We start from the raw sequence: 26139 nt of genomic DNA on the forward strand, positions 1-26139 counted from the left end.
ACTGACAATAAGATTAAGAACTCAATCCTCTTTATGACAGCTGCAAAGAGAAAAAGAAAATACCTAGAAATATACTTAACTAAAAAGGTAAAAGGTCTATATAAGGAGAACTACAAAACACTGCCGAAAGAAATCAGAAATGACACAAACAGATAAAAATACATCCCATGCTCACGGATTGGAAGAATCAATCTATTTAAAATGACCATACTGTCTGAAGCAATCTACAGATTCAGTGCAGTTCCTATCAAAACACTAATATCATTTTTTACAAAATTAGAAAAAAAAAAATCCTAAAATTCATATGAAACCAAAAAGGGGCCCAAATAGCCAAAGCTATCCAAAAAAAAGGGAAAACAATCTAGAGACATCACATTATTGGACTCAAACTATACTACAAGGCTAGAGTTACCAAAACAGCATGGTATAAAAGTAAACAGATCAATGTAACAGAAGAGAGAATCCAGAAATACAACTGACTGCAACTGGCTGATCTTCAACAAAGCAAAAAAACATAAATTGGGCAAAATATACCCTATTTTAACAAATGGTGCTGGGAAAACTGGCTAGCCACGTGTAGAAGAATAAAACTGGATGCCCATTTCTCACCTAATATAAAAATCAACTCAAGATGGATCAAAGATTTAAATCTAAGACCTGAAATCATAAAAAGTCTAGTAAGATAACCTAAGAAAAACTCTTTTGGACATTCATATAAGCAAATAATTCATGACTAAGACCCCAAAAAGCAAATACAACAGAAACAAAAGTAAGTAAGCGGGACCTAATTAAACTAAAAAGTTTCTGTACCACAAAAGAAATAATCATCAAAGTAAATAGAATCCACACAGTGAAAGAGAATATTTGCAAACTAGGCATCTGACAAAGGACTAATACCCAAAATCTACAAGGAACTCGAACAAATCCTCAAGAAAAAAACAAATAATCCCATCAAAAAGTGGGCAAATGATATGAACAGACATTTTTCAAAAGATATAGAAATGGCCAACAAACATATGAAAAAGTGCTAAACACACTAACCATAAGGGAAATGCAAATCAAAACCACAATGCAATACCACCTTACTCCTGCAGGAATGTCCCTGTCATGCCCAAGGCTCTCCTGGCTGAGTGGCTGTGAGCAAGTCACGCCACCTCTGGGGCTTACTGACACAAGTGAGCCTTCTTGTTCCACTATCCAACATCCTATTAATTACAGGCATCTCCAAAGATGTACAAAAGCAGGAGACTAATACCGCAGCCCCAGCGTAGCCATCATCCACCTTCCACCAGTGTCAACAGGGACCTGCCGGCGTTCCACCCAACTACCTACCTTGAATCTTCTCAGGCGTGGCAGAGAAGACTAACTCAACCTTCCCATAGTCAGGAAAACGGTCATCTGAAAAAAACAACATATTTTAACACATTTGTGGAGATGATTAACCAGAAAAGGACAGATTGACTTTGTCCCTTATTCCAACCAGTATAGCACCACTCCCAAATCTGCAATAAAGAGGTCCCATGGTACAGAAAGTATAGGCAGTTTCATTGGTTCTCCGTAATTTTTTTTCCCCACAGATCAATGACTGCTTTCTTCTAATTTGGTAACAATTTTGTCAACAGGCTGAATTTTGGAAAGGGGGTAAAGTGGATAGTGAAAGAATCAACCAAGGAGCTACCCAAAGCACAGGGCTGCCTGCTCCACACCTCACCTTTGCTGGCATTGTCCAGATCCTCCTTCCCAAATGCCAGCCCGTAGCCCTGCACAGCCCCAGTGTGAAACTGTAGGCGGAAAATGACGTCACGGGTGGCCGAGCGGTATTTCTTGTGGTAGCATTTCACCTGGGTTAGAGAGGGAAAATAAGACAAAGCCGCTGCAGCCAGGACACACGTTCCTGGCAAGGAGCACACTCTGCAGAGGCCAGCGCAGCAGGGACCACCTCTGGACTCTGGCTGGGCGTTCACACTTCAGAGTAGAACTCTGACCCTGGGCATGGGCACCTGCAGACAGCTGGGGTGCAGGCAGAGGCTGCTGCTGGGTGCAGGGCTCCACAGGGGGCTTCCACGTTTTCCCTGTGCTGCTCCTATGAAACCATAGCTCTGAACACCACCATCACTAGTCCTCAGAGAGGCCACACCTAAACCCCTTCAGACCGAGAGGATGTGCCCTGATTTGGACACATCTGAAAAATGGAATGTGGTCTCTTTTTTCTAGACTTTGACGACTGATTGTGATAGCTTTTCTTTCATCTCAACGCTCCATGTTGCAGCTTAAAGCCTTTTGTTTTCAAAAAAGAAGCAGCCGGTCATTACCGTGTGTACTCTGCTAAATGATTATGTGCATACTATAATTTAGAGACAGAGGCACAAAGAGGGAGGACGGGAGCGAGGGAGACACACGGTGTTGGCATTTAGCTTCCCATGCCTGGCTATCCATCCAGAGGTCCTGTTGGTGATCATGTGAGACAAGTATTCAGAATCACCCTGAGGCGATTTGAACTCAAGCTGGGTTTACGAGGTTTCCAGGGTGCAGCTCAAGCACCCTACATGATTGTGCCAATGAGCCAAAGGGTAGAGCCCCCCCTTGCAGATACTTGCATGTGGGAAACGGTGGGCAGAGTAGGAGCCTGAGTGCCCCACCCTGCCTCTATCTATCTATCTATCTATCTATCTATCTATCTATCTATCTATCTATCTATGTATTTATTTATTTTTGAGATGGAGTCTCACTCTGTAGCCCAGGCTGGAGTGCAGTGGTGTGATCTTGGCTCACTGCAACCTATACTTCCCAGGTCCCAGTTCAAGCAATTCTCCTGCCTTAGCCTCCCAAGTAGCTGGGATTACAGACGCACGTCACCATGCCCAGTCAATTTTTGTATTTTTACTAGAGATGGGATTTCACCATGTTGGTCAGGCTGCTCTTGAACTCCTGATCTTGTGATCCGCTAATGCTGGGATTACAAGCGTGAGCCACCGCACCTGGCCCCTGCCCTGCCTTTATACCAGTGACTCTCCTGCCTCTTGTGACAGTGCACAGCAGTGGCATCATTGGGGGGGTTATCAGGCTATAGATGGGGGAGCTGCAGGGACAGGGGCACCCCTCACTCAGACAGCAGGGGCAGGACCACCAGGAAGTGGCATTTTCCCGAATCCCCAGAGGGTGGAAGGCCCTGGACAGGCTGGATTCTGCTCTCAGATCAAACCATACACAGGCAGGGACCTCCTCCACCACGAGGCTGTGGGGTAGTGACTACCAGAGAAAGCCACATTCCCATCATAGAGACTTTTTTCGGAGAAAGATGGCTTTAAAATATCACATGCCTCACAACGGCAAATGAGAAGGCACCGAAGATGTGATCTGGACCAGCATGCAGAAGGACACGGCAGGAAGGGCTCTGTCTTCCCTAACCAGAGGACTGTCCACTATAGGAACACAAAGCCCAGAAGCCAGCCCCAGAGGCAGGGAGCTGTGGCTCCAGCCAGACCCACAAGATGTTTACCTTTGTGCTATCGACAAGGAAAGGAACTGATAAATAAACTACAAATTGTAAGTAAGACTGTGGAAGGATGTTCCCTGTTGACAAACACATGCTGACCTCCCTCCACAACCTGGCCCTGGCCAGGGGTGCTGTAAACATGGGTGCAGACCCAGGCATGGCCTCCGGGGACCAAGGAACCAGGGCATTTGCAGCTAGAGAACTGGAATTGTAAAGAAATGTTGAGGCCTCAGCTTGCTTTTCCAATGGCCAATGGCACACTGGCCACAAATCTCCCACCTCTGTCTGAGACTGTCTGACTTCTCAGCAAGACTCAATACTGTCCTTGCAGGGATCCTTCCAGGATGTTCTGAGAGCATCCGGGACCCCTCACTCACTATACCGACCATCCATCAAATGCTTCCACCTGGGACATGGTATAGAGACCCCAGGAGGGAGGGCCTTCTGGCACACACGCCCCCACATTGCTAAGGATGACAGCACCCGCCTCTCCCTGTCTGCCTTCCTCCCACTGGGTGCCTGGGAAATGGGGAGTGAAAGTGGTTACAGTAGAGAAAAGGAAAAGAGAGGGCTCAATTCAAGCCAGTCTTGCTCTCAAATTTTATAAATATTTAAAAAAACCAGAGATATAAAAAAATTAAAACAACACCACGATGTGAAGCAGCTGATGGCTCACAGAGTTAGAGCAGCCTGTGCTGCCATGGGCCCCAACATCTGCACGCAGGAGTCGGGAAACTCCTCAGTAGGCAGTTGTGGGCTCAGACCCCTCAGGCGGGGAGTGTTCTGGCTGAAAACAGAGGGAGCCACATAAGGGGCACAGTGGAATGTCTCCAACCACAGCTCATTGTGCCCCTCCCGTCAGTACCGCTCCACCCAGCGCAGGTCTTCCTTCCAGGCCAGGACCCATCCTCCCTCCCCAGGAATCCGGGATGCTCCCCCAGGTCTCCCTACCACCCCTCACAGCAGCTACACAGCAATCCCAGCTCACTCCACACACCAGAAGGGAGGAAAAGGCAGGCCACCATGCCCGGGAGGGACGGAGGGGCAGGAGATGAGAATCTGCCTGTCCCAAACAGGTTCCTCTCCAGGACCCGTGTGATTCTCCTGTAAGATTCCTATTTTTCATAGCACAAGCTTTCAAATACTCCTAAGGCTCCGCAGTGAAAGGGTGGTCTATCCCACTGGTGGAGAAAAACTGCTGCCTGAACTCACGTGCTCTCTCTTCAGGGCTTTCTCTCGGTATTTCAACGCTATCCTTGTTTGCTGGCTTGAGATCCTAACAGCCTCATCATACACACTCCATTTCATGTAAAACCTCTTTCCTCTTGATCAAGAGAGGTAAACACCACCCCTCCAGTACTCCTGACCAACTCATGAACTGACTCCCGCTTCTTCTGAAAGCCACAGAAAACCACAGGATTTTCCCTAACTCGGGGCTCTCAGCCACCACCATCAACACGGCAAGTCAGATTGAGACAAAATCCACTCACCAACCACGAGCCCTCCAGAGTGTACAATAATTATGTATTATCTACAGCAACAGATCTTTTTAGGACCAATGGCAAGAGATCAGAATTATGCTCCTAACATGTAACAGAAAGAACAATCAATATACAGTTGGTACAAGGACCCCCAAATGCCTCCCTTTAAGATACAAACGTGGGCCGGGCGTGGTGGCTCAAGCCTGTAATCCCAGCACTTTGGGAAGCTGAGGCAGGTGATCACGAGGTCAAGAGATGGAGACCATCCTGGTCAACATGGTGAAACCCTGTCTCTACTAAAAATACAAAAAATTAGCTGGGCATGGTGGCACGTGCCTGTAATCCCAGCTACTCGGGAGGATGAGGCAGGAAAATTGCCTGAACCCAGGAGGCGGAGGTTGCGGTGAGCCGAGGTCGCACCACTGCACTCCAGCCTGGGTAACAAGAGCAAAACTCCATCTCAAAAAAAAAAAAAGATACAAACGTAATACAAACGTTTCATCAAGATTAGAGTGATTCAAGTCTTCAATTTTCCCTTCATCCCTCTAGTTTTAGTTCTGTTTACCTGGGTCTCCCCAGAGCGTTTCTAGAATATGTTGATCCTTTGCCTTCCGATTTTGGAATATCTGCATTTAAAACAATTCAAACATGTGCAGTCACAATTAAACAGCATGCACTGCACCAGAGGATGTGCACGGCCCGTCACTGTGCTATCTATCGTAGAGCCAACCGCAAAAGCACATGGTGTGATGCTCATACCACAACTCGCAGGGGCGCTCAGATCCTGGGAAAGTTACAGCCTCTTTAGACTTTACATTCTCTGACTACAAAACGAATATTATGATATTGACCTGGCCATGTCGTTGTAAAGATTAAATTACATGTTAATTAATTTGTAAATTATCACAAATTTATATATATATAAAACTACATATTAATATAATTTATAAATCCAATAATGATATGTTATATTTATATAAATACATTATTTAAAGGGCATAAGCTTCTGGAGAGAGGGAACTTGGTTCTCAAAAATTCATGGGGTGAACATTCATCTCAATGGGAAAGGCTGCGTGCAGGCACTCTTGCTTTCTTTTAGTCAGATGAAGCAATTCAGAAACCACAGCCCAGATTTATTTTCTAACAGTGATGTAAAATATGCCTGTGCCGTTGACTAGACCGGACAGGTTGCTGGTGACCAGGAGCAGAGCCTGCCTTTATGCCCGTGTTTGCTCCTGAAGTACACCAAGTCGAGGGGAGGCACATGGAACTCTCAAATAAGTTATCATCAATCCGGTGTCTAAAGACAGCTGATGACTTGCTTAGGCCCACATAAAATAAAAATAATTTCAAGCTCTCCATCAGCAAGAGAAAAAGCACCTCAGACCAACAGAGTCCAGGTTAAAGGTCTCAGTCCAGGAATGGCAGCCCCCAATTCAGAAGCGAGCCCTCAGGTTCCTATCCTCTCGCAATGCCAGCCGTTGTTAGGCGGCTCCTGTTCAGATCCCCTTTCCCTAAATTGACTAAGCTAAAGAGCAGAACCCTCGAAGCATCCCCAACAGAAGAAAGTAACATTCTCACTCAACTCTCTGCTGGTGGCGCAGCCAACTGTCTACGCAGGCCTCAGGGAATCCGTGTCCTCAGTGAATGAGCGACAACCACATATTCAGAGGGTAACACGTTTGCTGGCTAAGCCTCGTAGGTCAAAGACATAGGTCAGGCAGGGCTAACGCTAACCACGATTTCACTTGGAGCTGAAAATGACTTCAGAAGTTCATATCGTAATTCATGACCTAAAGCAATTGAAAGGTGGATACATATTGGCTACAAATGAAAACACAACCAAGTCCACTGTGCTGAGATGACAGCATGGATTAAGACCCAGCCAATCTAAAAGGGAGAGGGAAAGACAGTCACAAAATAATGCTGTGATGTGTCCAACAACGATCTGTAGAAACCTCTCCTGGGGCAGAGAGGTTCTCAGCAGAACACTTTCATTTTCCCTGGCCTTGCATAAGTGCCCCGGCTAAGAAACGACCAGTGACAGCACTATTTGTTTGTGAAAATTTCTTGGGCAGGCATCACCTTTGTTTACAGTCAGGTCACTGGAGTGAGGTTCTGAAGCCAGAAACCATGAACAGAAAATTCAAGTGGCCGTGGATTTGCCTGAGCAGGGCAGCAAGATGAAGCGTGTGTTTGCAAGCCCCAGACCTGAAAGTCGAGACCAGGGAGGCAGCAAGCTGGATCAGGCCCCTGGAGCCCCGCCAGACTCCTGATGGGCCTGCTGCCTGCGTGAATTCCTGAGCAGGGTTACATAACGCCTCGGCTGCCCTCCCCATGGCACTGCCTGACTGCACCATATTTACTAAACCTCTTGAGGTCCTGCCCTTTGGAAAGGAGCAGGCTTAAGAATCTGACCTTTTGTGAAAAGCACACTGCAAAGACAGGACGAGTCAGGTGTGCAGCTGGGAGGGGTCGAGCAGAGATGGGCTGGCTGTGTCCAGGTGAAGGCGGATGGTGGGTCGAGGTCAGCTTTGCTAGTGCCTGCAGCAGCGCCGTCGGCTAGTAACTGAGTGCAAGGAATGGCAAGTGGGGCTGCTTTCCCGAGTCACTTTGCTCAGTTCAACTTGACTCTGGCCCTTCCTTCTCTGTGAACCTGACCACCGTGATCTTCGCCAACAAGCCCCAGTGCAGAAGCCCTCATGAGGAAAGCCAGGCAGATATGCCTGCAGACAAGGGACACATCAGAACCAAGGAGGGGGAAACTCAAAGAGGACAAGAGGCCTTTTTGAAGGAGGAGGAGGAAGCATGGCTAGCCCGCCTGGAAAGCCACTTCCCGCCTTCGAAAGTACACAGACAGCCTCAGAAAACAGAGCGCAGTCTTCAGGGTGTAAATCTATGCACGTGCTTTCTGCTCTTTAGGATCCTCTCCAAGCCTTAACTGTTGCCAAAAGAAATAAAACCACCTGCATATCTGAACTTTGCACAGAAAAGGCCCTGTAACTTCTTCCCCTATTGGAGCCTTCTCAACTTGAGGTTTGCTTAGTGAACCTGCAGTGGAGCAGATCAAGCAGTCACAGGGCAAAACTGAAGGAAGGGCAAAGTGAAGGTGGCGTGGGCGTCCTGTGCCCTGTGTTGAGTACGACAGTGGGTCCACGGGATGTGGGGAGAGTCTGGAGAAGGAATCAGCTGCTACTCCTGCAGTGCACACCCTCAGGACACCCAGAAGCAGCGTGAACAGGAGAAGGGGTTGGCTCCCCGTCCTCTCTAAGGATGCTTTGCTAATAACAAGAAACGTGCAATCGCATTCCTTTCTTCCTGTGTTGTTTCCCCACATCGTTTTCAGAGAGTCAACAGCACTGAGATTCCTGGGCTTCGGCACAACATGCACTCCAGACTCTGATCAGGGCACTGCCAGTGACACCCTGGGACTCTACTCTCCAGGTCAGCCATGAATGTCAGCTTTGCTGTGAAGCCACTCCTTCCTTGACACGAGGCAAATCGTCTCTCCCACCTGAACCTTCAGCTCTTATCTCCGTGCACCCTCCCCAAGCTCAGTTCCACCTACCCTAGGTATCTGCAGGCTCGTCTCCCTGGAGGACCCAGACTCCCAGGAGCAGGAGCCCTGCACTGCCCACTCGCATTCCACCCCTCATTTGGGCTGCACGATGAATGTGCTCAGGATAAAGGCTGGTGACAAAGCACAGCCACAGGGTCGGGCCGTCAATGGCACCTGACTACACTAGCAATCTTACTAAACTTTCTAGAAGAGGTTATTTAATAAACAGAGCTGTTACAGGCTAAATGGTAATCCCTTCAAAATCCATAGGTTGAAGGTCTCAGCACCTCAGCATCGGGCCATATTTGGAGGTGGAGTCTTTACAAAGCTAAGTTAAAATGAGGTCATTAGGCTGGGCCCGGATGATTGATATAACCGGTGCCCTTGTAAGAAGAGATGAGGACATAGACACACAGAGGGAAGCCCAGGTGAGGACACAGGGAGAAGACAGCCACCTCCAAGCCAAGGAAAGGCCTCAGGAGAAACCACCCTGCCCACAGCTGGATCTCAGGCTCCCAGCCTCCAGGACTGTGGGAGAATCAGCTCCATTGTTTAAGCTGAGACCAAGACCCACTCTGCCATGCTTTGTGAGGGCAGCCCTGGCAACCTACAACAGGTGGGAAGTATGTTAGGCTTTGCAGAGATCGATAACCAAATGAAACCTCTCAGCTAATCCCTTCTACGAACATGGCAAGGCAAACAGACCCTCTGCCACGGAAAAGTACACTTTTCAGCCATCACCCACATCTTCCTCCACCCATCTGAAAACATAAGCAAAAATATGAACAGAGTGTACAAAAAAGGGATCGTAAACACAGGAAGCATAAATCAAATCATAACACAATCCTAGAAAAACCCCATGTAAGGAATGAGCAAAGGTACAGGAAGGAAATTATTTTATCAAACTATCTCCTGTGAAAAGATCTGGAACCTCCTACCTAACAGCATTTCTTAACTCATGGACTCATAAAACACGGAATGTTTCATGCCCCCACAGCATAAAACATCGACCTCAAGAGACTCCCAGCTAAACCTGATGCCTGAATTCTAGAACTTTCGCACTCCTGCATGCTTCAGGGATGTTTGGCTTCCACTTGGATGCAGAGGCACCAGAACATGACATGCTTCATCACAGCATCGTGCCCACAACGTGCCTCCTCCAGCCAGCCGTCCTCACTCACACAGGAGCCGGCAGCAGACACGTGGCCCACTGTCTTAGTGGTTTTCAGAGACTCTGGCTCAGCTGACTCACTAGGGATGTGGCATCAGCCACTGATTCTCTATCTCTAAGGTGGTGACCATGATAACGCAGCAGGCCCCTGAGGGCCCTCAGCAGTTGTGAGCCACTGCCACTCCTCGTGAGTTTCTGAGGTCTACTGAGCATCAGCCCCCTTCTGAGGAGCATGATGACAGACTTTGGAGGCTATGGCTCGAGAGAACTGCCATCCCTGGAGGTGTAGATGGGGTGCAGATTCCAGAGCTGGACCTCTGACATAGTGGGTGACATTAGCAAGGCAGGAGAGACAAGAGAGTGCTGTAGAGTGTGACCAACAGCGCAGGGTCCCTGGGGATGAATGACGGGGGTGGGAGGATTAAGGGCTCCTATGTCAGGCACAGGCACTTGGACCTCCTCCCCAGCAGGAAAACTGTGGCCAGAGGGGAAGCTGCAGGCTGCACTGCGTGGTGAGCGGCTCAGAGGACAGGCAGTGGTGTCCTAGGGAAGGAGGGGCCTTTGTAGGGCCACGATCATGGTGGCTGGAGGCAGGACTCTGTGTCAAATCTGCACGGCCGATGAAATGGGGAGCAGGGGTCTGTCTAGGGTGAAGCCTGAGTTGAGAGGTCAGGGCCGAAGTGGTTGGGCAGTGCTAGATCAGGGGTCAGAGACAAAACAGCAGGATTGGCTGGGGCAGCAAGAGGCGGCTGGCGGGTTCCTGTGGACTGAGGGACACACAGTCTGAATGCCAAGCAGGTTAGAGCCAGCAAGGGGCAGAGGACCGGGAGGAGATGGAAGGCTGGAGAACCCCAGTATAAGGTGACCTGGAGGCCGCTGGGGAATACTCCCAAAGGCTACAGGTGGGATGCTGAGGAAAGGATGCCACCACCTCCTTCACCCACTCATGGCTCCTCTCTGCCCTGCCCCGCCCTGTTCCTGGGCCTGCCTCAGTTATCAAGTGCCAAACTGCCACCTCCACCACACCCCCTCCAAGTCCCATCCATGCCACCTGCTCAAAGCCATATTCCAGCTGCTGCAACAGGGGTGCATGTGATGTCTACCCAGACCCCACACTGGGGCTGCAGTGACCACTACAGGGTGGGACAGGCTGGGATGCAGCGCCGTAGGGAGAGGGCCTGTAGGGTGGGTGAGGTGCCGGGGGTTCGTCTAGAGGGAAGAGGCAGTGGCTGCCCCAAAGACTAAGCCACAGTCTGGTCTCACAGAGGACAGTAACCTGGCCGTGCCTCGGGGTCACACTGATGCAGTTTCATCCCCTGCAAGGTGCTGTCCTGGGAGACTTAGATGGGCAAGCACACTTAGTCCTGACAAACCCTAAGTATAGTCTTCACTGGGCAGAGGTCTACATTTCCCGAAACAAAATATGCAAATATGTAAGCCCTGCAAAATCTGGCTTCAACCTTCCTAGACAACGACTTTCCTCGCAAGACAGACATCCTAACAAGAGCATCTGCCTGGTGGATGCCTGGAGCCTGAGATGCTAGTCACACCCCTTTCAGCCTGGGGCCAACTCACAGGTCATGCCCCTCTGAGTCCTCCTGTGACCTCTTCCACCCGGTCTCATCACGGGCTACACAGTATCTGCAGGTTCCCTCCTGCCAGAAAGCCCATGTCCCCCACCAGGATCCTCCAAGGCAAAAACTGCACTCATGGGCCTAGAGCTAAGCACAGGGACTCAAAAAGCACAACACATTCAAAAAAAGATTACTGGATGAATGACTACGATAGGAAGGAGGGGCGACAGAAAGTAATGAGGAGGAAGGAGGGAGGGAGCAGAGAGGAGGAAAAGGAAGAAGAGCCCGAGGAGGAGAGAGAATGAAGGCAGGTACGAGAGAAGAGATAGGAGAAGAGAAGGAAGGAGGAGGCAGCTGGGAAGAGGAGAGGAGCCAGGTAGTGCCCAGGGGACTCCCCTACCCGCCTGACTTCAGGAAGACCCTCCAGCTACCTGCGCATAAACAGCCCAGGGGAGAGGGCCCTCCCATGGGGGGTGAAAAAAGTCACGTCAGCCTGAGGGTCACCCTCCATGACTGAGTTGTTCAGCTGCCTCCCATGAGTCACCTCAAAGGAACTGGGCCATAATAACTCATCACTGAAGGCCCGATTCCAGGAGCACCCACCCTTGAGATGCCATCTCTCAGGGCAGGTAGAACACTATGCAAACAAGGTGAGGGCAGTGCAAACCCCACAGCATCACCCCCCCAGCCTCTCTTGGCCTCCTCTTTAAAGCTGGAACACTGGACCCAATTCCAGCATGGCAGGAGAAGAAAAGGGCTTCCCACAGCCGGTGCTCAATGAAGGCTCAGGCCCTTCATCCAATGAGCCCAGGAAGGGCCCCAGGAGAAGGAGCCTCCAGGGTGAAGTCTCCTAGGAAACAAGCCCAGGGCTGCCTTCTGGGGCAGAGGATGTGAAGAAACAGCAGAGCAGATGCCTCTCTCTCCCCGAGTCCTCCCTCTCACTTCCAACCACAGGGCCACTGCGCCACTGCTATGGCACAGCACTGCTAAGGACAGACTTCCAGCCCAGGTCCAGCTTCTTCGGACAGTAGAATAGAGAGATGTGGAAACAGGCCTATAAAAAAGTATGACAGGCCGGGCGCAGTGGCTCATGCCTGTAATCCTAGTGCTCTGGGAGGCCCAGGTGGGTAGATCACAAGGTCAGGAGATTGAGACTAACCTGGCCAACATGGTGAAACCCTGTCTCTACTAAAAATATTAAAAAAAATTAGCCGGGTATGGTGGCACCTGCCTGTAATCCCAGCTACTCAGGAGGCTGAGGCAGGAGAATCGCTTGAACCCAGGAGGCAGAGATTGCAGTGAGCCAAGACTGCACCACTGTACTCCAGCCTGGCAGCAGAGCAAGACTGTCTCAAAAAAAAAAAAGGTTATCTGGAGAAATTGTTTTGATCATTAATCAAGCCGTAATCATACCAGCTGTATTTCATTCATACTTTGGCTATTAATGATACACAACTATTCTATTTCTGCACCCATACTCTGGGAGGCCTGTGATCATGTGAAAGAATGCAAGTTATAGTCAAAACACAGGGGTCCTCAGGAGTGGCCGAGTTAGGACGCTAATTTCCAGGTTAGATATCTCAAGGGTCTCTATAATGAAAGAAAATCAAGAACAAAGATTCCTTCTGTCCCTTTCATTAAAATAGTTTTATTCAGAAAGTTAACAAAATGCCTTAAGGCAGTGGTTACCAATCTTTTTGGCACGAGGGACTGGTTTCATAGAAGACAATTTTTCAACAGACTGGTGGAGGATGGTTTCAGGATGAAACTGTTCCACCTCAGGTCGTCATTCTCCTAAGGAGTGTGTAACCTAGTTGGTTCACAGGCAGCTCAGAATAGGGTTCGCACTCCTATGAGAATCTCATGCCACTGCTGATCTGACGGGAGGCGGAGCTCAGGCAGGCAGTCATGCTCCCTCGCTAGGCCCAGTTCCTAACAGGCCACAGACTGATAAGGTCCACAGCCCAGGGACTGGGGACCCCCGCATTAAGGCAAAAGCTCATTCTTCCAACAGGGCATTTTTAGGGGTTACTGTTTTAGCACAGAATCAGTTTTTCCTTTTGAGTCATCACCACTGGGAGAGCGGGGACACGGCCACGGCTGCGGCCACAGCGGGCACTCACCATGACATCCCCCTTCAGAAGCTGGGCCGGCTCGATGACAATGCAGATCCTGCTGGGGTTTTCCGGGCCAACGTTGCTTTGGGATGAAGAAGAAAGCAGAGCATTATGTAACTTCATGATTTCATGGGAAGAATACATGTAGGGAAAAGTAACCCTACAACCAAAACCTCAGAAATTACACAGAACACCCCAGCAGCCCAGAATCTCATTCCTGAGAATCTAAGTGAATCTAAAAAGCTAAAAGAGAGCTCCCAGACCAAGGAGAGTACTCAAAGCGTCATCGGGCTCAGCGACTAATTTGAAGTGACTCAGGTCCAACCCCAGGGGCCTGAGCTTGGAGACGACCATGCGGCCTTAGAGGAAGGGGCCCAGGGCATGCACAGCCGCAAACTGCAGGTGCAATTCCACAGTTAAGGTCAGTGCACACAGGGCCCGCAGCAAACCCAGAAACGTGGCAACAGCTCTTTGAGCAGTGAGAATATTTGTGACCTTTATTTACTTTTCATGAAATGCCTGTCCACATTAAAAAACAAACAAAAAGAAAGCTTAGAAATGTGTAGAGATTTGGGGGATGTTTGGCTACCTTCTGTTTAAAATGCAAAGGAGGCCGGGTCCTGTGGCTCACACCTGTAATCTCAGTACTTTGGGGGGCCGAGGCAGGAGGATCACTTGAGGTCAGGAGTTTGAGACCAGCCTGGCTAACACAGTGAAACCCCATCTCTGCAAAAATCCAAACTAGCTGGGCATGATGGCGGGCACCTGTGATCCTAGCTACCCGGGAGGCTGAGGGGAGAATTGCTTGAACCCGGGAAGTGGAGGCTGCCGTGAGCAGAGATCACACCATTGCACTCCAGCCTGAGCAAGACAGCGAGACTCCGTCTCAAAAATAAACAAACACAAATAAAAATAAAAAGGAGCGAGAAAGAGAAACCACAGTGGTGAGACCCTATCATAGGACTGTCTCCAACATGCTCACAGTAAACCCTCCCTATCGCCAGTCAGTTGAGTCCCTATCCACATTCATGGACTCAACTGACAGGATAGAAAATATTGTGGGAAATAAATAAATAAAAATGCAACCACAAAAAAACAGAAATTAAAAAACAATATATTGTAACAATTGTTTTCACAGTCCTTATATTGAATTAGGTATTATATGTAATCTAGAGATGATTTAAAGCATACAAGAGGATGTTCATGGGTCATGTGAAAATACGGTGCCGTATTTTTGTTTCGTTTTGTTTCGTCTTGTTGACTCACTCTGTCACCCAGGCTGGAGTGCAGTGGCGAAATCTCAGCTCACTGTAACCCCCCACCTCCCGGGTTCAAGCGATTCTCCTGCTTCAAGCTGGGATTACAGGCACGAGCCACCACACCTGGCTAATTTTTGTATTGTTAGTAGAGACGGGGTTTCACTACAATGGCCAGACGTGTGGTGGCTCACACCTGTCATCCCAGCACTTTGGGAGGCCGAGGTGGGTGGATCACTTGAAGTCAGGGGTTGGAGACAATGCTGTTTCAAAAAACACACTTGAACAACACGGATTTGGGTAATCAAAGGGGGTCCTGGAATCAATCCCCCTTGAAAACCTAGGGACCATAATACTCCAAAAAGCAAATGGCCCTCTCTCCCCTCGAGACTCCACCCACATGTCCCTTAATGGGGCCAATTGGCGTTACAGTCCAAAGACACTTGTTCCACACAGGAGGGAGGGCCGAGGAGTGATGCCAGAGCACAGGCCACCCCAGGGTTTTCTTCTCTGGACTCTTCTTTGGCTCCTTGGCATTCTCTGACCTGAACCCTCCCACCCTCTTCCTGCCAGGCTCGGCTGCAATTCCCTGGGCCATCCAGACCCCACAGCAGAAGCAGCAGCAGCACTCACTAGATCCCGGAGGTGTACACGGGCTGCATGGCTTGGTAGAGCTTCAGAAAGGGCCGGCACACTGAAAGAGAGGTACAACCGTCTGTAGAGGCATGACCAGGACAGAACAATCCAGAATTTGACAAACAGAAAGAAAGGGACGAGGAGACCAGGAGACCGCACCTGCGGCCTCTGAGGATTGGGAAGGCAGTGTATGGAGCCATAGCGTTGCTGCAGGAAAAGGCCAAACCCGGTCCTAGGAGCCTGCAGAACAACAAAGTTTGACCTTTTTCCAAAGGGTTGCAAAGGCTCCTGAATCGTTGAGCCAGGCTGCTTCAAAACCAACCAGCAGCTTGGCAGGGTCACTCTGGCCATGATGACCAGGGGAACCTGAAAGCACAGATGTACTTCAAATACAGAAGAAACCTGGAAGCAAGCACCTGCTTGGGACTGGCGAGGAGGGGCAGGGTCCTGAGCCCCAGCCGTGTACTGTGTCTACCTGCACTGGGCTGGGAAGAAGACGACAGGACCCTGACCCTCAGCCATGTGTCGTGTGCTCCTGCATGGGACTAGGGAGAAGGGATGGAATCCTGCTGATCCTTAGCCATATGCTCTGTGCAGCTGCAGGGGACTGGGGATGAGGAGACCAGGCCCTGATCCCCAGTTGTGTGCTGTGTTCATCTAAGTGGGACAAGAAGGAGGGCTCAGGGTCCTCACCTCCAGCTACATGCTGTGTGCTTTCCTGTGGGGTCATTTTAAAGAAGGAGACAGGCTCATGAGATGCGTCAGGGGGAGACTGGGTCACATTCATGCCTCTCTTGCTGGGATTCTTTCATGGCTGTGACCTCAAGGCCAACTGCACAGCTGACCCACCAGAGCTGCGGCCCAGAACAATGCTTGTCTGCCCAAGTCACTGTGCATACACACAGGGGTATTTCTGATGCCCCTCGCTGGCCACCTTGTTTCTCCCCTGATTAAGTAACTTGGCCCAACCACATAAACACGGTGCTCTGTCCACAGAAAAAGGGCACAGTCAATCACCGGGGAGAGGGAGGAGCAGATCCTGGGCCCTCTTGGGAAGAAAGCAGAGGCTTATCTAAATTGAGGGGGCCCTAGACCAGCCCCAAGTCTAGGCAAGCCAATTGCAGGGACACTTACCTCCACCTGTGTCAAAGTTGGGGGTGCCGTGGAGGATGACAAAATGCAGGAACAGGGGAGAGGCATTCATTTTCACTGATCCGGACAGGAGCCCACTGAGGAACTGAACGTACCTGCAAAAGAACACCTGGCTTGGACTTTCAGGGAGCACTCTCAGCCACTGCTGAGGAGGAAATTCAGGGAGAAACACATCCTGACTAGGCCTGGGGCTCTGGGAGAGAATTTGCCCCCTGCTCACAGCCAGGGGTTCTCAGCGTGGTGCTGCACCCGCAGGTCTGAGGGCTGCCCACCAGCGCACCAGACACCAGGGACACGGAGATACAACCAGCCTCTCAGCTTGAGCATCCCACACCCGAAAGGCCTTTGTGCCTGTCCACTGAACCCATCACCAGGCAATGCCAGGCCACCAGCCATCAAGGTTGCCACTAGTGAGCAGCGGAAAGCAGAGGCCTGGCACACCAGCGGGCATGTGCTCTGTCACTAGCATTGCACCTGTGGCAGAGTCACGTGACCCAGGCTCGGCGCCACTCACTGCACCTGCTACTTTCTGCTCACGCTTAGGAGCCCTAAGGAAAGGCTGGAGTCCATTCTCCCCTCCTACCCTGAGGCCTTCTGTGCCACATCTCATGATAAGAGGCTCTCCTTCCTGCTGTCCCTCTCTCTTCAGGGCCCAGCTCCAAAGGTGATGGCCATGTAGGCCGTCAGCCTCTCTCTGAGTTCCAGGCATCAGCTTCATGCTTCCAACACTGACCCCACACACCTTTCATGAGCATTTGGTGGTTAAGAGGGAAGCTTCTACACTAGAAGCGTCTGACTGCTGGGGTCCTCATGAGGCATGACTGAGGGCACTGACCGGAAGATAAGCTGGAGGATTGCCAAGCTCTCTGATGCTTCCCTGGCCTGTCCTGCCTGCTGGTGCCCTGAGGTGCCTCGCCATGGCCACTGCACCCACACAACCTCCACTGTAGCTGCAAACCTTGTATGGAATCTGTGTTTCCATATCTATCTCCACCAAAGTGCCGTCATCTCTGCAACAAAAACCCAAACAACCAAAAACCCCACAGTACTTAACCATCTGTGCATCTCTCTATTGCCACAGCAGACGGAGGCAGGAAGTGTCAGGTGACTGTACTGTCAGCACCTACAGCCATCCTGCCCCAGGCCAGAAACAGCCATCACGAAACTTACTTGCGTTAAGAAAAAAAAAATATCTCTTTGTTCAATACCCGCCTATGAGTGAGAACCTGTGGTATTTCATTTTCTGTTCTTGGGTCAGTTTCCTGAGAATGATGTTCTCCAGGTTCATCCATGTCCCTACAAAGGACACTAACTCGTCGTTTTTGATTGCTGCATAATAGATCTTTTGATATATAGGGCCTAATTTAAACACATTTAAAGGTTAAGTCTCCACTCCAAGATAAATATGGGTCATATATAACTTATATGTGTGTTTCGGAACACATGCATCAAGACCACCTTCACGAATATTCATAGCTCCTCCTGTAACCTGTTAAATACATATACCTGACCAACCCTTTCAGTTTGAATTCCTGTCTTACTCTTCCCTTTCTCGAAGTGTCTCTGTCTCTGGGCTCTGCCAAAGGCTATGCTTCCCAGACTGTCAAAATGGGCACCTGGCAGGCTATAACCCTTTATAAAAAATAAAGTCTACGTTCTAAATTTAAAAAAAAACAAAAAAAAGAAAGAAAAAAATCTCATTATGCTGGCAGTTCACACCCAGTCCTTTATTCAAGCAGCTAAATTTGTATATAAACATGAACAAGAAAAGATTTCTGTTAAACATTACCAAAAAAAAAATAAAAACCCTACTTATAGTCCACTCACTAGAAAAATGTTAGAAAAGCAGGACTGCTTCATTTTAGTTACAATCCATAATGAGAAACAGGGCATGGCAGTGTTTCCATCCTCCTAGCACCAAACTTCTCTTCTGCTCTCTCAGAACAGAGCAAAACCTCACGAAAGTCGCAAAGGCCAGATGCTCAGCCTGGAGACGTGGGGACCCTGAGAGGCCAATGACCAGACCTCAGCGACCTCTAGGCCACTCCCACACACTTCCCCTGCAAGATACTTTCCACCCTGGCAACAAGACTTTCCACACTTGGTTGTATGTAAGCAGAGAAATGCGTGAATCATGTATTTTTAATCCTGTAAATTTCACGTGTTGTGGAAAATTTGGCTCCCTGGTTTTGAGTAAAAGTGAGGAATCACAAATGCCCGGATTGAGGGGCCTGAGTCACCTCCTCTGGGGCAGTTCTGCCCTCCCTCCAGCACGGGGAAGCCCTGGACACTAGGAAATCAGCTTCCTCCACTTGTGTGGTTTGTCAGTGACATGCTGAGTCCCCGACCGCCTGGCCATGTGCTCAGGCAGTTCTGCAGTGACCATGTGGGTGAGACGGTCCTCTTCCCTGTAGGTGTTCTCAGTGTCTGATGTGCACCTGGACCAAGCATCTGGGTGGAGTCCATGTTTGTTTTAGTCTTCGTGCAAACATGGAAGACTTTGGAGTGCTGGGTCTCAGGGGCTCCTGTTCATGGCAGCATGAGGGGTCAAAGTGGTAAGCCCAGAGTTAGCGCCAAGGTCCTGTGAGGGGCAAGCAGCCGCCCTCTGGGAAACAAAGGCCTCTCCCAGACCCAGGTCTTGTCCCATACTGTGGTCACAGAACTTCATTTCTGTTGATGTGGCCTGCCGGGATTGCTGCTCCTTGTCACCACACAAATCATAAGAAGTATTTCCTTCAGGTTAGGAGGGCCAAGCTGATGGCAGGAGAACTTTGTTTCGCCACAAGCTTTCAAAGAAGGCCCAAGACAGGGCCACAAGCCCAGAGGTGGTCAGCTAGGAAGAGAAGGAGGCTGTCCCTGCCTGGGACCCGGGACTCCAGAGTCGTCTCCCCAAAACCGGCTCTCAACAGCCTCCCAGCTCAGTCTACAAAAAGCTGCTCAGTTGACAGCTTCGCCAATTGAAAAGTAGCCTCTTGGCATATAATTCTCATCTGTCCTTTATAGAAAACTACTTTTTATGTATCATATTTTCAGATACATTAAATACATAAAATGCTAAGGTAAATGCAATTTTTTCTTCCTTCACATACTTTCTTAATAAGGTAAGATTTTTTTTTAAAAATGTGGTTCTAAATCCTAAATAAAAGCATGCCTTTAAAAAACATTTTTAAGGCAGGGCGCAGTGGCTCAAGCCTGTAATCCCAGCACTTTGGGAGGCCGAGGCGGGTGGATCACAAGGTCAAGAGTTCGAGACCATCCTGGTCAACATGGTGAAACCCCATCTCTACTAAAAATACAAAAAATTAGCTGGGCATGGTGGTGCGTGCCTGTAATCCCAGCTACTCAGGAGGCTGAGGCAGGAGAATTGCCTGAACCCAGGAGGTGGAGGTTGCAGTGAGCCGAGATCACGCCATTGCACTCCAGCCTGGGTAACAAGAACGAAACTCCGTCTCAAAAAAAAAAAAAAATTTTTTTTAAAAAATAGCAATGTCTTATAAAAACAACAAAGTTCATGCAAATATAAGCTATAGTGAATGCTGTGAGATTTCAGACAAATAGCCCAGCATAGGTAATAGCACTGAGTTTGTGAGTGACTTCCTACAGAATCACCATCAGTATCAAAGAAAAGAACATTCAGGCATAGATGAAAATAAGACGAGGCCAGGCACAGTGGCTCACGCCTGTAATCCCAACACTTTGGGAGGCTGAGGTAGGCAGATCACCTGAGGTCAGGAGTTTGAGACCAGCCTGGCCAACATGCTGAAACCCCATCTCTATCAAAGGGAAAAAAAAACTAGCTGGGCCTGGGGGTGCGCACGCCTGTAATTCCTGCTACACAGGAGGCTGAGGCATGAGAATCCCTTGAACCCAGGAGGTGGAGGTTACAGTGAGCCAAGATTGCATCGCTGCAGTCAGCCCGAGCGACAGAGCAAGACCCCGCCTCAAGGAAAAAAAAGTAAAGAAAAAAAGAGAGGGGGAGGGGAGGGGAGGGGAGGGGAGGGGAGGGGAGGATAATAGGACAGAATTGCACAATTAATTCATCCAGCTGACTGTGGAAAGGATCAACTTGAACTACGTAGACATGATATTTATCTGTGGCATTAAAGGTAGATATAAATGAGTCAATTTAGGGTATCAGATGCCCTCTAAAGACCATCCCAAGAGCCTTATTCAAAATGAAACATTCCTACTTAGTCGACACTGTTTACAGAGCTGGAAAGATTAGAAACCAGATTCTTGATAAAAGCAGCTCCACTATTTTCCCACTGCTATCTCTTCTTTCTTTTTAGGAAATAACTCCCTGAGGATGATGTTTTCCATGCTTCGTCTCAAACCAGTGAGTACATTCTAGTAAACCAAAGGCAAACCATTTGCTTTTAACTTGTAAGCAAATGAACATAAAGCAGCTTGCAATTTTCAGTTGCCCCTCGTGTTATTTACAACCACTTCTAACAGCAAAAACTTCCATTTGGAATCTCCATAAATCTCCCTAAACATTTGAGTTGCACTAGATGTAAGCTTAAATCTCTCTGAAAATGTGGGAGCATAAAAATCAGCATTCAAAGGTTACTTTTCCAAGCAACAGGAGCCATCGTCACAGGACATCTTTCCCAGCAGCTTACTCACTCCACATTCTCGGCACTCACAGAGTCAGCCACAGCTGCAGGGGCAGCACCAACTGGCCAGAAAACCTGAGCTGGACCACCTGTTGGTGTGAGCCAAGCTGGGCTGTTATTTAACATTCTGCTAAGCATTCCCTTCCCTTACCTGTAATGGGGAGAATAATGAGACCTACACATTGAAATTGCTGCAAAGATGAGTGAGTTGCATGGATGTAAGGGTCAGAGTAGACCCCAACACATCGGCCACAGCCTCTGCTCTCCTGGAAGATGCTGCCAGCATGTAGGTGGCCTTGCCCACAGAGCTGGTGACTCAGATGGGACAGCTGGACCCAGGCAAAGTGTGTGGCTCCCTGAGGAATAGTCACCCTTCTTCTGCAGGCTGGGGGCAGCAAGGAGGACATGCAGGGAGGGGCCACAGGGACAGGAAGTAAAACTGCCTTTGCAGAAGTTTTAACAGTGAGAGAAGTATGGCAGTGAAAGAGATCTAATCTAAACAACCCCCATTTTGCCTTTAACCTCCTAACTGCCCTAGGCTATTCTTGGGCTTGGACCAAACTAACTTTAGGAGAAAGTAAAGTTTATGGTATCAATAATAATAGCCCAAAACTAAACCACCTTTGTAAAATTAATGAAAGACCACCAGGTTGGGAGGATGAAAGCAGCTTGAATTCTGCCAAGGTTCAGACTTAAAAGATTACTCTGGGGAACAGAAGATTTGCAGCTTCCTCAGTTTCTCCTGGAGATGACATCACTGTTGTTGAACCTAAGATTGGCCTTTTAAGATGTCTTTTAGGCTTTGCATTTCTGACAATGGACAGCTCTGCCTGGCCTGCCCCACCCAGAAGTGGACTAAGGGGCAGGAGGGCCATTTTCTACACCCCTGTGATGGCACCTCCAACAAATTAGCAGTACCCGTTCCCCAGTCACCCGTTTCCCCCCAAAATATCTTTTAAAAACCCTAGCCTCCAAATTTTCCAGGAGGCTGATTTGGGTAGTAATGAAACTCTGGTCTCCTGTTCAGCCAGCTCTGCATGAATTAAACTCTTTCTCTGTGGCAATTCCCCTGTCTTGGTAAATCAGCTCTATCTGGGCATTGAATAATGAACCCACTTGTGGGTTACAGAAGCATTTCAGAGACTATCTGAGGAGCCTCATTCTTTAGAGAATGTGGAAAACTACTCCCCTTGTATCTTTAAAGTATTCTTTCAGGTACCTGAGGTACTTCTATCAAAAATGACAGAAATAACAAAAACCAAATAATGCCAGTATTACAGGTAGTTAGGCATGAGCAGGGCAGGAGAGGGCTCTTTCTGCACCCACTAGGAATGCTGGGTGACAGGTGGGCGATCATCACACTGCCTCTCTGAAAGTGATGTACTGGCAACCGGTGCCAGGAGGCGGCCATTTCCTGATGGTCCATGCCTATTGTACTATTAATTGAATGCAGGCTTCAGTGAGACACACCTTCTTGGGCATGTGTATTAAAAGAGAAAATGGCAGAGTATGACCTTCTGGGGGCACATCAGACAAGAGAAACCCTCAGACGGGCATGCGTACAACTTCCTGAATACATGTGTGTGCTCACTTCTCAAGCAAAAGGAGGGCACTAAGCATGCGGGCAGCCCACCCTAAGGGAAGAATCATGGGAAAGGGGCACAAGACTATAAAGTCCTTTTATAGGGAAGTGGGCCAGCCTATAAAATCCTAGGACCAAGGTAAAACACCGCACTTGACCTTCTTATGCCCACTTGTGTCTCTTCTAAGCGTATTCTCCTTTCTTTCCTGCTCTAAAGCCTTTTTAAATAAACTTCCACTCCTGCTCTAAAACTTGCCTCTGTCTCTTTTTCTGCCTTATGCCCCTTAATCAAAATTCTTTCTTCTGAGCAGGCAAGAATTGAGGTTGCTACAGACCTTTATGGATTCACTGCTGATAACTCGGATACCTTCCACCAGTAACACCGTACAGGATAATTCCTGGTTTCTGAATGCCAAGTTTGCTTTGTTTGTCTTCCCTTTACCTCAAAGGGACACCCAAACATGCATAGACAGCATGAGTAGTGGTCTTAGGTGAGTCCCACCTGGGACCTCCCAGGCTCACCTTGGCAGCCAACACTCAGGAGAGATCAGTTACCCAAAGAAACAACTGGCTGTCACTTTCCCCATTAACCTGGTGTTGGGGCCAAGAAATGTACACTACTGTCTCAACTCTCTCAGAAAGAAAGAAAGGTGGAAAAGAGGAGAGAGACGTCAGAAACATTAATAATTTAATATTATTTACGTGATGCTGACAGTAAACCCTAACTATACCAGGATTTGGGGGGGAGGTGAGAGAAGACAGGGTCTAGCTTCAGTCATCCGGGCTGGCATGCAGTGAAACAATTACAGCTCACTGTAACCTCCTACTCCTGGGCTCAAGGGATCCTCCCACTTCAGCTTCCAGCTGGGCCTACAGGTGTGTGCCACCATATCCAGCTAATTTTATTTATGATTGATTGATTGGTTGATTTTGTAGAGATGGGGTCTTCCTGTGTTGCTAAGGAAGGTCTCAAACTTCTGGACTCAAGGGATTGCCCTGCCTCAGCCTCCCAAAGAATTGGGATTACAGGCTAGAGCCACTGTGCCACACCCAGGATTTCTTTTTAACTACTTCTCAACGAGGAAGGCTTCCAAGTTCAGGGAAGGAAGTTCAGGGGTGCCTCAATACACAATGGTGGTAATGAGCACCAACAGGAGGCCACACCGGGGTGTCCACAAGGTACTTCTCATGGTTCGCTAAAGGCAAGAAAGGTATGAAAATAGAAAACTTACATGGGCACGCGGCTGACCCAGCTCCACGGGCCGACTGCTCCATGACTTTTTAATGTAACAAACAAGGTAACAAAGATTGACCCCCTATCAGAGTTGCTGTTGAGACATCTGAGCTTCCCAGCCACAAACTCCATGCTAATTAATTATTCTTGAGTGATTATTACAAGTTTGACTTTTAAATAATTTCTTGAGCTTAGTCCTAAAACAGCCTGCAAAGCACACACCCACTCCCTGGATCATTCAGGACAACAGAGTAGCTTCCCATCACAAAGCCTATTCCCATACAAGCTGCCACCACACCTTCTTCTGGTCTCAAACATTCCTCCACATTTATCTTATGCATTCATTCAGTTGTTTACATGCTCAATTACCATTTGGTGAGCATCTTTTCATGCAGGCTCTGGTCAAGATAAAAGGAAAACAGCAAGGAATAAGGGGCATTTCCCTAATCTCAGGAGCAGAGGGACTAACCTTGGAATGTAAAACCGAATCCAGCAGATATTAAAAAATGCAAATTTTCTAGCTTCAAATGTACAATGACAGAAAGGATGCATGAAAACCTTGGGCAGGGGAACATGAGGACAGCAAGGCACAGAGGCTCACACCTGCAATCCCAGCGTTTTGGGAAGCCAAGGCAGCAGGATTATTCAAACTCAGGAGGTTCAAGACCCGCCTGAGCTACATAGTCAGACACTGTCTCCACAAATATTTTAAAATTAGCTGGGGGTGGTGATGTGCACCTATAGTCTCAGTTACTCAGGAGGCTGAGGTGGGAGGATTGCTTGAACCCAGGAGGTAGAGGCTGCAGTGAGCCAAAATTGCACCCCTGCACTCCAGCCTGGGTGACAGAGCAAGACCCCATCTCAAAAAAATAAAAATAAAAAATAAAATGAGGAGATATTTTCCCCCTTTTTCCATATTCTTTTAATGTTACAAACAAGCTTCTGGTGCCGTAAGGAATTTAAAAGAAAGAAAGAAAAGAAGAGCAGCCATCCTTCCTTCCCACGTGCCAAGCATTCTGCTCGGGTTATTCCCACTGGCACCTCATTTTCCATGTGGGAGGTCATATGAATGGCACCATTTTGGAAACTGTTCAACAAAGAAATAACACTTAATGGTTCAAAAAAAGACCCCCAAGTGACTGTTTAACTAAAAAAAACTTTTTTTTTTTTGAGACAGAGTCTTGCTCTGTTGCCGAGGCTCGGGCACAGTGGTGCAGTCTCGGCTCACTACAACCTCTGCCTCCAGGTTCAAGTGATTCTCCTACCTCAGCCTCCCAACTAGCTGGGATTACAGGCACACGCCACCATGCTCAGCTATTTTTTTTGTATTTTAATAGAAACAGGGTTTCCCACATTGGCCAGGATGGTCTCCCATCTCCTGACCTCGTGATCTGCCCACCTCAAGCTCCCAAAGTGCTGGGATTACAGGCATGGGCCACCAAGCCCAGCATCACTAAAATATTTTATAAAATGCTGAGTCTTCTGCACACAACTTGCACTGCATGCGGCCCTGTTGCTGTCCACGGTCCCACACCCCAGCCCACTTTCCTCCAACACACCCAGTCTCAGGAGAAACAGAGCCAGGCCATTGGAAACAGCAAGACAAAAGGAAAAGGTGCCTCTGATGACGACTGAAATCCCTTTCTGCTGGTCTACCCCCATGTCTGCTGACATAGCCCTCAGCTGCACTGAAGAAAACAGATGTGAGGCATCAGGATTTGCATACATGAGGTCAGGTGTGAAACTACCTGTCTCCAAAACAGAACATCGTTTGCTAATCGCCTTGGCACTTCTCCTACTGTGGGGTTTGAAATATGCCATAGAGCTACCTGGTTGGCTCTAAGTGTCACCATCTGTAGTGGAAGTGCGCCTGGATGGGGAGCCAGCTGTGGGTCCTTCTCACTGCCTCTCAGCCAGCCCTGCTCAGGTTCTTGACCTCAGCCTGCTGGGCAGGTGGCAAAAGGAGAAAGTTCTGCATGCCCCTTCACCCCCTCCCCCGGCCACCATGGCTATTCCCCATCAATTACTGAGCACCTTTCTGAAGCCATGCCCAGGAGTAGAGAAGGGAGAGATGGGCAGCATGACAGAAAAATACTCCCTGGCCTCAGGGAACTAATGAGCCACAAGAACTGGCCAAATGCAACTGGTAAAGTGTTTTGCTTGTATAAGTAAAGTTTTATTGGAATACAGCCACATTCCCTGATTTCCATATCGCCCAGGGCTACTTTCATGTTAGAACAGTTGCAATAAAGATCCTGTGGCCTG

At 48.7% G+C, this 26139-nt stretch overlaps 1 protein-coding gene across 29 annotated transcripts in view; it reads right to left on the reverse strand.

The window, feature by feature from the left end:
• Positions 1-26139, reverse strand: part of TNS3 (tensin 3) — a 314051-nt gene that overhangs the window by 120903 nt on the left and 167009 nt on the right. For all 29 annotated transcript variants that reach the window (XM_078342392.1, XM_078342401.1, XM_078342395.1 and 26 more), the window contains 5 exons: positions 16425-16537; positions 15288-15348; positions 13405-13480; positions 1712-1841; positions 1333-1398 (listed from right to left, as the gene is read on the reverse strand). In XM_078342392.1, coding sequence (XP_078198518.1) covers positions 1333-1398; positions 1712-1841; positions 13405-13480; positions 15288-15348; positions 16425-16537 — 446 coding nt within the window. The remainder of the gene's footprint in view (positions 1-1332; positions 1399-1711; positions 1842-13404; positions 13481-15287; positions 15349-16424; positions 16538-26139) is intronic.

Source organism: Callithrix jacchus, chromosome 11 (assembly GCF_049354715.1).
Source record: "Callithrix jacchus isolate 240 chromosome 11, calJac240_pri, whole genome shotgun sequence".
NCBI classification, from domain to species: domain Eukaryota; kingdom Metazoa; phylum Chordata; class Mammalia; order Primates; family Cebidae; genus Callithrix; species Callithrix jacchus.